Consider the following 14,517-nt stretch of genomic DNA (forward strand, 5'->3'; position numbering starts at 1 on the left):
AAAAAAAAAAAAAAAAAAAAAAAAAAAAAAAAAAAAAAAACTGCTTTCAGGTTTTTCCAGGTACAAATAATTGGTTTGCTTTTCAAACATTGATGCTATTTTTCCTCTTAGAGTCCTTAAATGCACTGGAAGACCAAGATTTAGATGCCCTCATGGCAGATCTGGTAGCAGATATAAGTGAAGCAGAACAGAGAACCATCCAGGCTCAGAAGGAGTCCTCTCAGAATCAAGATCGCTCAGCACTTCTGGAGGCCTCAGATGGCCAGGGAACATCCCTGAGAGGCTATGGAGCAAGTGCTGCTGCCATTGCTGTTAGCCAATATGAGGAAGCTTTACCAGCTCCACCAGCAGAACCCATGTTAGACCTTCCGCCCCCTCCACCTCCTCCTCCTCCTGAACCTCTCTCTAAAGTAAGTCCATAGGACCCAAAATGGCAGAACCATTGCCATCCACTTACTACCTACCCAACACCTTGTACTTTCTTTGAAGTAACAATTACATCTATCAGTTTGTATGCCTAAATCTCTGAGGTACTGTGGGAAAAAAGATAGTGTGTGTTTATTACAAATCTGGAGGGGCTTCAGGAGCAGTGTTCTTAGTCTGTTTTCTATTGCTGTAATTGAATACCACAGGTGTGTAATGTATGAAAGAAGAAAGGTTAATTTAGCTCAGAGTTCTGAAGGTTGGGGAGTACTAAAGCATGGTTCTGGCACCTTCCCGGCTTTAAGAGAGGGCTTTCTGCTCATAGCCCCCTTGCTTTATAAAGATACCATGCATCCCACCTTTTAATCCTTCACAAAGGAATTAAACTTCAACATCTGTTTTGGTGAGGACATTTAAAGTATAGCAAGTGTATATGAAGAACACATTAAGAACAAATATAGTGTTTACCATAGCTTGGGTAAAAGTAATGTGCATATTCCTTAATAATACTCCAGCTTCAGAGGACATGTTTCATTAACTTTGCATGAACTAAGAAATTGATTTATATGTTTCATTGTCCCTCTTCCCAGCCCAGAATAAAGAACATAACAGGGTTTGATTTGAGCTAACTTTAATTATTGCCTCTGGCAACCCTTTTCAGTAGGGCAAAGACTGTGTATCTTTGGAATGCCTTCACTGGGGAGGGCAAAGACAGGTAATAAGTGCTAATATTTATAAATTACTAAATGTTGTAAAATAACTACATTGTCCTCATTTGACATGTTAATTACATGTCTTTCAAAGAAGAGTAAAGGCACTCTGAAGACTGTTCTTAAATAAGCCCCTTAAAAATATTTCCAAGTGAGAACCACGCTCAGTTTCCTGTGGGTTCCTATTGGGCTGAATGATAGTTATCAGTATCGCTCAAATCATCATAATGATGCTAAGAATGCCTACATTTTAAATATAAATTACATGCTAAATCCACACTGTATCACACTCATTGCCTCATTGATTAAGATGGAGCAGAATGACCAAGCATAGGACCACTCGTGGTATCAGGGGGACCATGAGTTCCTTGAAAGTAAATACAAAGTTGAGTGTTCAGGTAGAGACTTACAAAGTTCCTCACTTTCAAATGCTCCTAAAGTATTTGGCATTCAAAATTATTTCAGAAACCAGTGGTATTAGAAGAGATAACTCTACTTTCAAAAACAGTGGAGATGTAATACTTTTTTCCTTTCACTATAAACAATTCAATTCCTTATCATTATAAATAAACAAATAGATAAATAAATAAATTAATTAATTAATTAAGAGAGCCCTAATAGTCCTAGTATTAGGATTTTACATCATAAAACCTAAGGCATTTGAGCTCCTTTGAAATATAAGAATATTTCACACTCTTTTCTGATGTTCATATGTGTTCATTAGTGGGGCATTTCATTTATTTTGTTTTGTTTGTTTATTTTATTTTGTTTTGGAGTTTTTTGTGATTTATAAGATTAAGTTTTTGCTTTTGTACTAAAATGTAGGCTGTTAGAGACTCTTTAAAGCTTCTAATAAAAGCTAGGAATCCTCCTCTAAATAGATACCATAAACCAAGAGGATGTATATAATCTTAGGAAGTGCTCCACTCCCTTACGATGAATGCTTTAATAGATTCTGTAAGTTGGTGTCTGTATTAATTACTTTTCTGATGCTGTGATAAAAATACTACAACCAAAGCAACTTAAGAGTTTATTTTAGGGCTGGTGAGATGGCTTAGCAGGTAAGAGCACCAACTGCTCTTCCAAAGGTCCTGAGTTCAAATCTCAGCAACCACATGGTGGCTCACAACCACCCGTAATGAGATCTGACGCCCTCTTCTGGTGCGTCTGAAGACAGCTACAGTGTACTTATGTATAACAGTAAATAAATTAAAGCTCACAACCATCTGTATAGCTACACTGTACTCATATACATAAAATAAATAAATAAATAATCTTTTTAAAAAAAAAAAGAGTTTATTTTAGCTTACAGCTATAGAGAAGTCCTATTATGTTGGGGGACAACCAGCAGCAGGCTTTCAGAGCAGGAAGCTAACTGATCACATTCTAGTCACAGGATAGAAGCAGAAAGCCAACTGGTGGCAGGACAAAGCCATAGACTCTTAGAGCCCATTCACACTGATGTACTTCCTCCAGCAAGGTTCCACATCACAAAATTTCCATTACTTCCCCAAACAGCACCACCAGCTAGGGACAAAGTTCAAGTACATCAGTTTATGAGGGATATTGCTTCATTCACATTAACACGTCCCCTGTTCTGTGAGCTGAGCACAGATAGTATGTTCTAAGTATATTGTTGTTGAAGTCATATTTTCATCTTTTTGGGTGAAATCCTCAAGGCTATAAACAACAGTTGTTCTCTATATATTTGAGTGGAATATTAGGTCAGAGGCATTACTTACATTCTGAAAGTGGAGGCTGTGAAATTTTGTTATTCTAAATGAACTAGATCCTAGCACCAGCACACAGTTCCTCACTGATGTGATTTATTGGACTCTGTTGATTATGGTGTCCCTTTACAGGAAGAAGAGGAAGCCCAAGCAAAGGCTGATAAAATTAAGTTAGCACTGGAAAAGCTGAAGGAAGCAAAGGTGAAGAAGGTAAGATATCAAACACATTTGCGTAGGGGAGTTAAATTAATGATGTCATATCATAGTTATTGGTAAGCAGTATAATAAATGTTCATGTGCCTCTGGGAATACAGGTCAGTAGTAGGTTTTCTGTTTAGCATGCATAAGACCACAGCTTTAACAGTGTCATTGAAAGAAAACTCAAGGTGCTCTAACACGCTCAGGTCATAGAGTCAGGTGAGGAGAACACAATATCTGCCCTATCACTGGAAGTAACTGGGACCAGTGGGACCCTGGCACCAGGAACTCCACTTGACCAGTGGCATGGGTTCCTTCCTGTCTGTGTCGGTGCCCTGAGCAGACCTTGGGCACAAACTCTGTAGTTAGTCCCACAACATCCAGAGGAAGATCCACTCCCAGGTGCTCTAATATGCCCAGGATCATAGGATCGGAGGTTCTCTGAGCAGACCTTGGACACTAACTCCACCGCCAGTCCCACAACACCCAGAAGAAGCTCCACTCCCAGGCACTCTAACATGCCCAGGACCACAGGATCTCAGGATCCCAGGAGCTTGGTCACACCAGGATCCCAGGGTCCCAGAGGCAGCTTGACTCTGAGGAGCTCTGAAACACCCAAGATCTCAGAATCACAGGATCCCAGAATCAAGGATCACAGAAAGAGCTGAACTCTGAAGAGTTCTAACACAACCAGGATCACAGGGAAGACAGGCTCCAGACAGATATATATGGAGGGCAGGTAGCACTAGAGATAATCAGATGGCAGGAGGCAAGCATAAGAACATAAGCAACTGTAGGAGTACGTCCAGCAGACCCTCACTCCGTTGGGTGCTCTCAGACGGAGATTATTGAGTACCTGTGAATACAAGCGGGTGAGAGAGAGAGACACGGACACCCAGTAGCTGTATCGAGGTGTCACTTTACTTAGGGGAGAACTGAGTTTCTATAACCAGAGGTAGGATGGAGACCAAGGGAAAACCAAAAGTAACCCATCTTAACATAAACACGAGGTAACCAATCTTAACATAAACACTAGACTGGAGGAGGAACTTGAAAAGAAAGTCCGACGGCTTTGATCAGCAGCAGTCTGGCATCTTCTCCACAGGAGGCATCCGCAGCCCTGGATCTGAGAGTAGTTTCATTTTCGCTCTTCCAGGATGAGGGAGAGGGAGCCTACAAGCAACAGACAACAAGCATCATCAGATCAACAGGCATCATCAGAACCCAATTCTCCCACCATAGCAAGTCCTGGATACACCATCACACCAGAAAAGCAAGACTTAGATCTAAAGTCACTTCTCATGACGGGGATAGAGAACATTAAGAAGGACATAAATAACTACCTTAAAGAAGTACAGGAGAGCCAGGCAGTGGTGGCGCATGCTGTTAATCCCAGCACTTGAGAGGCAGAGGCAGGTAGATTTCTGAGTTCGAGGCCAGCTTGATCTACAGAGTGAGTTCCAGGACAGCCAGGGCTACACAGAGAAACCCTGCCTCAAAAACCAAAAGGAAAGAAAGGAAGAAAGGAAGAAAGAAAGAGAGAAAGAAAGAAGGAAAGAAATACAGGAGAACACAGGTAAACAGCTAGAAGCCCTTAAAGAGGAAACACAAAAATCACTTAAAGAACTACAGGAAAACACAATCAAACAGGTGAAGGAAATGAAGAAAACCATCCAGAATCTAAAAATGGAAATAGAAACTAAAGAAATCAAAAAGGGAGACCGCCCTGGAGTTAGAAAACCTAGGAAAGAGATCAGGAGCCATAGATGCAAGCATCACCTACAGAATACAAGAGATAGAAGAGAGAATCTCAGGTGCAGAAGACACCATAGAAACATTGACACAGCAGTCAAAGAAAATGCAAAAAGCAAAAAGCTCCTAACCTAAAACATCCAGGAAATCCAGAAAACAACGAAAAGACCAAACCTAATGAAAATAGAAGAGAGCAAAGATTCCCAATTTAAAGGGCCAGTAAATATCTTCAACAAAATTATACAAGAAAACTTCCACAACCTAAAGAAAGAGATGCCTATGAACATATAAAAAGCCTACAGAACCCCAAGTAGACTGGACCAGAAGAAATCCCTCCCATCACATAATAATCAAAATAACAAATGTTATAAAGAAAGAAATAATATTAAAAGCAGCAAGGGGAAAAGGCCAAGTAACATATAAAGGCAGACCTATCAGAATTACACCAGACTTCTCACCAGACTATGAAAGCTTGAAGATCCTGGGAAGATCTCATTACAGACCCTAAGAGAAAACAAGTGCCTGCCCAGGCTACTAGACCCAGCAAAACTCTCAATTACCATAGACAGCGAAAACAAGATATTCACAACAAAACCAAATTTACACAATATCTTTCCATAAATCCTGCCCTACAAAGGATAATAGATGGAAAACACCAACACAAGGAGGGAAACTACACCCTAGAAAGAGCAAAAAAGTAATCTTTCAACAAACCTAAAAGAAGATAGCCACACAAACATAATTCTACCTCTAACAATAAAAATAACAGGAAGTAACAATCACTTTTCCTTAATATCTTTAAATATCAATGGACTCAATTCCCCCCAAAAGACATAGACTAACAGACTGGATATGTAAACAGGACCCAGCATTTTGCTGCACACAGGAAACCCACCTCAGTGACAAAGGCAGACACTTCCTCAGAGTGAAAGGTTGGAAAACAATTTTCCAAGCAAATGGTCCCAAGAAACAATGGAGTAGCCATTCTAATAAAGAATAAAATCCACTTTCAGCCAAAAGTTATCAAAAAAGATAAGGAGGGACACTTCATACTGGTCAAAGGAAAAAATCTACCAAGATGAACTCTCAATTCTGAACATCTATGCTCCAAATGCAAAGGTACCCACATTCATAAAAGAAACTTTATTAAGGCTCAACGCACTCTATTCAATAATAGTGGGAGACTTTAACATCCCACTCTCAGCAGTGGACAGATCATAGAAACAGAGACAGAATGAAACTAACAGGAAGTTATGAAACAAATGGATCTAATAAATATTTATAGAACATTTCATCCTAAGGCAAAAGAATATACCTTCTTCTCAGTACCTCATGGTACCTTCTCCAAAATTGACCATATAATCAATCAGTCACAAAACAGGCCTCAACAGATACAAGAAGATTGAAATAATCCCATATACCCTATCAGATCACCACAGACTAAGACTGGTCTTAAATACCAACAAAAGCAACAGAAAGCACACATACACATGGAAGCTCAGCAATGCTACTCAATGATAATTTGATCAAAGAAGAAATAAAGAAATTAAAGACATTTTAGAATTTAATGAAAATGAAGAGACATCATACCAAAACTTATGGAACACAGTGAAAGCAATGGTAAGAGGAAAACTCATAACTCTAAGTGCCTACAAAAAGAAACTGAAGAGAGCTTATACTAGCTTGACAGCACGCCTGACAGCTCTAGAACAAAAAGAAGCAAATACACCCAAGAGGAGTAGACAGCAGTAAATAATCAAACTCAGGGTTGAAATCAGCCAAACAGAAATAAAAAGAAATATACAAAGAGTCAGCAAAACCAGGAGCTGATTCTTTGAGAAAGTCGGCAAGATAAATAAACCCTTAGCCAGACTAACCAGAGGGCACAGAGACAATATCCAAATTAGTAAAATCAGTAATGAAAAAGGAGGCATAACAGTGAAATATATCTTAAAATAGTTATTCTGTTTGTTGAATATTAACAGTTGAAAATATTAAAATCATGTTCTGCAAAAAAAAAAAGAAAGAAAGAAAACTCAAGTAGCACTTTCTGAATAATTTTTCAAGAATTCTCAGAACATAGTGACATGACACCATTTTTCTCTATATAACATCATTTAGATAATTTTTGATTTCTAGGTAGGGAACCTGCCTCCATCCAGTTCTGGAGTTCCATGGCAAAGAGCTCCCCATGGTAATAACAAGACTGTCAAAAAGGGAAGGCATTCTGGGTTACACATACCTTTCCCCATGAACCAGGATAGTGGGAGTAGAAATTCCCTTTAACAAGAAAGAAAGAAGTCTTTGGTTTTGCTACCACCTAGGCAAGGGCCTTCTGAGTCCCATTTTGAGAATTTGAAATATGTCCATCCTTGACTTCCTTTTCTGTGGGATGCTCTCTGGGGTCTTCCATAGGTGTCTGCTTATACCAGATGGTACATCCTCTGGGCATGCTTTAATTGGGTCAGACCTTAGCACCCCTTGGCCTCACATTTACAAATTTCTTTTGTGAATTTTATGCTTCTTGGGCAGCCTCTAGACCTTAAGCTTGTCTGGTTGTTTCTCCATGAGTCAAACATTTGTTGTTAATCTAGTCTTTCATTTGTGTAAGCTTTGAGTGATATGTTCCTTACCCTTCTTTACCAGTTAGCCTATAATTTTCTTCAAAATTTTTGTGAGCATAGGGTGTTTTAGGGTGTTACAATATGTATTGTAGTGCAGTAGAAAACCCTATATCTAACCTGATTAGAACACTATATCTACCATTAAGATGTCAGTTAATTTTTTAGTTAATGAGACAAGTATTCAGTCTGCATCTTTTTTCAGTTGAAGCATCTGTCATCTCTCACTAAGGTGGATTGTCTTTGTCATGTCAATTCTTGAATGAAGGAATTGTATACATGGTGAATAATTCAATAAATATTTCTTGGGTATCCCTACATCCAGACTTTCAAAGTTCATATGTGAAGATATATTCCAGATACAGCTGGTTCAGCTTGTTCTCTGCATGTATGTGTCAGCTCTTCCTCACTATGACAAACACCTAAGATAATGAACTGGATTAGTTACTTTCCTCATTGCTGTGATGAATGACCAGCAGTAGCAGTTCTAGAGAGGAAGGGTTGCCTTTGTCTTTCCATTTGAGGTTGTAGACCATGATAGCAGGGAAGGCATGGAAGCAGGACAATCAGAGGCTGTAAGAGCAGGAGTGTAAAGTCAGTGGTCACATGTCTGCTGTCTAGAAGCAGAGAGATGAATGCTCAAATGCGTGAGCCTGTCATGGACATCTCACAACCATAACCACATATATCACACACCACTCAGGTCATGAGGGAAGAATTGCCATGCTGTTGTCTGAGATCACCTATTCCACTGGAATCCCAGTTTGCCTTCTCTGCTCTAGTCTCTATAATTTAAGAGCCCCCAAGAGATGCCAGCGAAGCCAGCTTGTATCTTGTACAGCGAAGCCAGACCCCTCACAGTGCCCTCCTTCCTGTTTCTATGTGATCTGGCTGCCATTATATACCATTCTTAGTTCTCTTCATCCCCTCCCTCTCTCCATCATTTCCTCCCTCTCTCCATCCCTCCCTCTTTCCCTCTCCTCCCCTCTCTCTACATTAACTCACTGTAACTACCTGTCTTTGTAACTGTACTACAAACACTCTGCAAAAGTCCTTGTTATGGGATTACCTGTCCCTTCCACTCTTACCCAGATTCTCACTAGACTTTTTCTGTCCCTCCCTTATTCAGGTATTCAGTCACCTTCTAAGTGAGAGTGTTCCCATCACTGTACACACTACTCCCTAAAATTCAAAGCTATCCCGGACTATAACACTAAGTCCAGGCCCAGCTAAGACTACACAGCAAGCCCTTCTATCATCATCATCATCACCACCACCACCATCATCATCATCATTATTATTATTATTATTATTATTATTATTATTATTATTATTATTATTATCTTCCTCTGCCTCCTCCTTTCCCTCCTACTCTTCCTCTTCTTCTTCTTTTAAAATCCAGAAGCATGAGCCAGAAAAGAAAAAACATGGAAACCAGAAGAATTGTGAGGTATTACCTAAGCCATTCTTCATATCCATTGGTGATAAAGAAGCCTCCCTGAGAAGGAAGTTTTTGAGCAAAGTCCTCAGCAACAGGAAGCAGCTAGGTACACAGGGCAGTGGTAAAGGTGATCCCCAAACAGAGATGAGCGTTGATGATGCAATGCACATCTTAAACTCAAGTAAACCTTAGCTTGATGAGATGGAACAGAATGAAAGACTACTAACCACAGTTCAGTGAGCTGCTGAGTAAAACCAAAGGAACGTGGCACGTAGGAGCCACGAGAGCACATAGGTAGCAGAGTGAGTTTGGACTGTGTGTTAAGTACAAGAAGCCTTTTGGGGAGCTCTAAATAGGAAGATAGGAGGGATTCACAGAAAATCAATTGTAGGGATGTGCAGGTGGTCTGTGACTGTGTTGGCTGATCTGGACTAGGTGGGTATCCTGTTTCTTCTTTAGTATCTGTACTGGCTGGTTTTGTGTACCAACTTGACACAGGCTGGAGTTATCACAGAGAAGGGAGTTTCAGTTGGGGAAGTGCCTCCATGAGATCCAGCTATGGGCCATTTTCTCAATTAGTGATCAAGGGGGTAGGGCCCCTTGTGGGTGTTGCCATCCCTGAGCTGGAAGTCTTGGGTTCTATAAGAGAGCAGGCTGAGCAAGCCAGGGGAAGCAAGCCATAAGAAACATCTCTCCATGGCCTCTGCATCAGCTCCTGCTTCCTGACCTGCTTGAGTCCCAGTCCTGACTTCCTTTGTGATAAACAGCAATGTGGAAGTAAGCTGAATAAACCCTTTCCTCCCCAAGTTGCTTCTTGGTCATGATGTTTGTGCAGGAATAGAAACCCTGACTAATACAGTATCCCTCACACACAGAGGACTACATGCTGGGCCAGAGAGGACTATATTCCCCATAAATAAGGACTGTTGTTCTATCAAGAGTGTACAAGTGGCTATGGTCCAGTGGAAAATAAATTATAGTAGTAGAGAATGACAGTGGGGGGACTTGTTCTAGATTGTTCTAGCACAGATGTGCATGCATTGGCTTGAGCTACAAATGAGAAGCAGGTGTGGATATACTGTATGGAATGGCTTTGCCCATGGATGCAGATAAAAGACAACAAGAGCAGAAAGATTGCAGCAGGAAGATCTCAAGTTCAAGAGAAGCCTAATCACACCAGGAGACCCTGTCCCATAAAACCCCAAGGACTTGGGATGTCCTCACTGGTAGGATGTTTTTATAACATGTGCAAGGGCCTAGGCTTGGTCTTTCCTCAAGAGAGGGAGGAAGGGATGGAGGGAGAATGAGTAAGTTTTTAAAAATTTAGAATTATGCACTTTTAAACCACCAGACTGTTTATAACTGAGGGCCACACTGTGTGATTTCAGAAAAGAAATGAGAAGAGACGTGTCTCTTATAGGAGAAGGTGGGACAAGGGGCAGATGCAGTGGCTTTGCTCTGGCTGGACTATGGAAACCATGAGACCTTTCAGCTCCTTCCTGCCATCTACCAGAAACAAGATAGCTTTGCTCCTTTCAGTTACAGTGACTTATGGCAGTAAACACAAGGTGCAACCTGCCCGGATCCATGGAAGATCCAGAACAGAGCACTCATCAGTGAGGAAGGGAGGAGGGTTCCTGACTGTCCGACTATATTTTTTAAGACATGACCCTGTGTGTGACACAGCACATTAAGCAAATAACAGAAATGCTCCACATTTAAGGAAAATAACTTCAAGTGTTTTAAACAATGAAAGTGAGTTTATGAAGTTTAATTTATTCTAAAGCTTCAAGGCAGAGGAACAATTCCCTTTGTAAATATTATTGTAGAATTCCAAAAATGTAATTTGCATGACTTAGGGCTAAAATACTTCCCATTTAACAACTTGCAAATAAAAATGAGATTCTATTACCAAGACATTTGGCCGCATAAAGGATCACGTGATGAATTAATTACATGGCATCATGGTGATGTGATGCTGTTCCTTGTAGTGCAGTACCCATCTGCTGCTTGCAAGTGTAGTAGAAACTGGGAAGAACCACAAGTATGATTTCTTCCTATTCATTCACTTAATTTTTCTAATCCTACAATTATGGATATTCATAAATACATATGGATTAAACTTAGTTTGCAGTTTGTGCCAAAAAGAAGCCTCTTCCACCATTATGGAAACTATGTGGTTTACCAATGTCTCCTTCCATATAAAAATGCAAGGAAAAAGCAACATATGTTTTCCTTTCTAATGCACCTCTAAGCAAGAGTGAAATGTGGTCAAATGTCATGAGTTTTCTTTACCACAAATATTGCTTTCAACACCCTAACATCAGTGGTGTTTCCTGGGAATGTAACTATTCTATTGCCGTAATTCTTAGCAAAAAACAGTTGGGTCTTTTTTTGTATTTTTCACAGAGGATATATATAATCATCATGACAAACCAGGGGGCTCTCCAAGGTGACACTTGCCCCCTCCTTATACCATCAGACTATTGAAATAAAGAACCTTAAAGAATTCAAATTTTGCCAGTAATCCCATGCAGAAGAAAGGCTTAAACTCTGTCACTGGTCTGTTCTAGTTTCCTTCTGTTGATGTGATTTGAAAACTCTGACCAAAAGCAACTTGAGAAGGAAAGGGTTATTTGACTTGCACTTCCAGATCAGGAAAGACCTTTGAGGGAAGTCAGGTTAGAATTGAAGGCAGAAACCTGGAGGCAGGAACTATGGAAGGAATGCTGCTTGCTAGCTTGCTCAATAGCTAACCCATAGATGTATTCATGTTTAGCTAGCATTTTATACAGTACAGTATCGTCTCTCTAAAGAATGATGCTGCCCACCATGAGCTGAGCCAACCTGTATCAATTAACAATCAAGACAATCCCTTGCAGATGTGTCACAGACCAACCTGATAAAGACAATTACTCAATTAAGATTTATTTTTTGCCTGGTGGTGGTGGTGCACGCCTTTAATCCCAGCACTTGGGAGGCAGAGGCAGGTGGATTTCTGAGTTCAAGGCCAGTCTGGTCTACAGAGTGAGTTCCAGGACAGCCAGGGCTACACAGAGAAACCCTGCCTCGAGAAAAAAAAAAAAAAAGATTCATTTTTCAGGAAACACTAGGCTTTCTCAAGTTGTCAGTAAATACATTGGACACATCAGTAAATTCCTCTGAACACAACCAGAAGAAGAACCTTCCTCAGAAAGAGATTTTATACAGTTATGACACTTTATGAGGCCACCTTGTAGGTTGGACAGGAATCAAAACAATAACAAGTCAATGATGAGCAAAGCCATGCCTTAACCAGGACTATTTAATTATGCAAATCTCTTGACCACTCTTGAAACCTATTGCAATGCCCTAAGCAATGACTTGAGGGCCTCTGCGCCCCTTTACTTCTTTTTCTTCCCAGTGTAGCCTTACTTAATAAGTTTCTTTAACTGGCACACTGGGGACAATGGCAAAGCCTAGCTTATTGAGGCCGCCAAACCCTAAAATTTCCCTTAACAATAGGACTTCAGTTGTAAAGACACAAGGAGATCTTTTAATTGAGAAATGCTACCAGCCCAAAAAATGAAGTGGGAACAAAACACGGAAGGATGTTGGGAAAATGAGAAGTGAGTGCTTCTTCAGTTCCGTTTGTTTTCTGTCTCCCCACCAGAAATCAGTGCCTTAAAACTGGGCCAAGGGCTTTGTTTATTGTCTGGTTTGTGTTTTGCAAATTTATTTCTCCTCCTGTGTTTTTCTGATATATAAAGGGGTTCATAGTGAGGTTTGAGGATGCATTCCACTTTTTAACGATATTTCTATTTGGTCTTTGAGAGCTTTAGGCACATATACAATGTATTTTGGTCATATTAACCCCCCATAACCCCATCTCCATCCCTCCCAAGACCCCCTACCATATCCCATTCCAACGTCACGTGCTCTTTTTTCAACTCATTGAATCCAGTCAGTCAGTGCTGCCAATATGTACCTATACAAGGGCCCACCCATTGGAGAATAGGCAACCTACCAAGGACCATGTCCCTGAAGGAACTGACTCTTCCCCTCCTGAGTGTCATCAGCTGATAATAGCTTCTTAGGTAAGGTTAGGGCTTCATGAATCCCTCTCCCATGCTGGAACCTTGTCCTGATCCTGAACAAGTTTTCTGCAAACAACTGCAGCTGTTGTGAGTTCACCAGACAGCAACCCTATCATGTCCAGAAGATGCTCTTTTACAGCAGTTGTCATTAAAATTTGGTTCTCACAACCTTTTCACCTCCTCTTCCTTGAGCCTTACAGGGATGGGTATATGTACATATAATATATATACATATATATATTATATGTGAGTGTGTGGTGTGTGTGTGTGTGTGTGTGTGTGTGTGTGTGTGTAGGTTTTTCTCTAGGACCCATGATTCCTTCAGCCTTGGGTTCATAGTCCAGTTTACAGGGTTCTGTCCTGTGGAGCAGACTTTAAATCCAATCAGAAAGTGGTTGGTTACCACCCATAACAATCATGCTACTAATGCTGGTAGAGAAAAGTCAACAGTCTTGCCCAACTGTGAACTTAGTGAACTACAGTAACAACAGCCTATTGAGATATCCACAGGATGCATTCCTAATGTTCAATGGCAGAAACAGTAGTAATGCTGACACCTTAAGCTTAGCAGACTTCCCAAGTTGCTGAAACTAACTGACTGTTCTGTGGCTTCATCTTCAGCTTGTAGTTAAGGTGCACATGAATGATAACAGTACCAAGTCACTGATGGTGGATGAACGACAGTTGGCTCGTGATGTTCTGGACAACCTTTTTGAAAAAACCCACTGTGACTGCAATGTGGACTGGTGCCTTTATGAAATATATCCTGAACTGCAAATTGGTAAGTCTCCTCCCCACATGTTTTTATGTAAAATAAATTTAAAACAGTGACATATAAAAATAGTAGGAATGGGCAGATCTTGGGCACAAACTCCACAGCCAGTCCCACAACAGCCAGAGGAAGCTCCACTCCCAGGTGCTCTAACATGCCCAGGATCAGAGCTGAGGAGGATACAACATCTGTCCCAACACTGGGAGTAACTGGGACCAGCGGGACTCAGGAACACAGGAACTCTGCCAGCCCAGTGGCACTGGTTCCTTCTGGTCTGTCTGGGCCAGTGCCCTAAGCAGACCTTGGGCCCAAATTTTGCAGCCAGTCCCATAGCATCCAGAGGTGGCTCCCCTCCCTGGCACTCTGATTGCCCAAGATCAAAGGATCCAAGGTGAGGAGGAAACATCTGTCCCAACACTGGGAACTGCTGGGACCTTCAGGACCCAGGCACACAGGAACTCCACCAGCCCAGTGGCTCAGGTTGCTTCCAGTCTGTTTGGGCCAGTGCCCTGAGCAGACCTTTGGCCACAAACTCTGCAGCCAGTCCCACAACACCCAGAAGAAGCTGCTGCACTCCCAGGTGCTCTAACAAGCCCAGGATCACAGGATCACAGAGACAGCTTGACTCTAGGAGTTCTGACACAACCAGGATCATAGGAAGAACAGGCTCCAGTCAGATTTAGCAAGGGCAGGTAGTACTAGAGATAACCAGATGGCAGGAGGGGCGGGGAGGGGCAAGCATAAGAAAATAAACAACACAAACCAAGGTTACTTGGCATCATCAGAACCCAATT

General features: G+C 41.1%; 1 protein-coding gene across 1 annotated transcript in view; it reads left to right on the top strand.

The window, feature by feature from the left end:
• Nucleotides 1-14,517, top strand: part of Apbb1ip (amyloid beta precursor protein binding family B member 1 interacting protein) — a 120,751-nt gene that overhangs the window by 53,005 nt on the left and 53,229 nt on the right. Inside the window, exons 4-6 of the mRNA XM_031369162.1 lie at nt 112-410; nt 2,996-3,073; nt 13,573-13,732. Of these exons, the coding sequence (XP_031225022.1) occupies nt 112-410; nt 2,996-3,073; nt 13,573-13,732 (537 nt within the window). The remainder of the gene's footprint in view (nt 1-111; nt 411-2,995; nt 3,074-13,572; nt 13,733-14,517) is intronic.

The sequence above is a fragment of the Mastomys coucha genome, unplaced genomic scaffold (assembly GCF_008632895.1).
Source record: "Mastomys coucha isolate ucsf_1 unplaced genomic scaffold, UCSF_Mcou_1 pScaffold15, whole genome shotgun sequence".
NCBI lineage: Eukaryota > Metazoa > Chordata > Mammalia > Rodentia > Muridae > Mastomys > Mastomys coucha.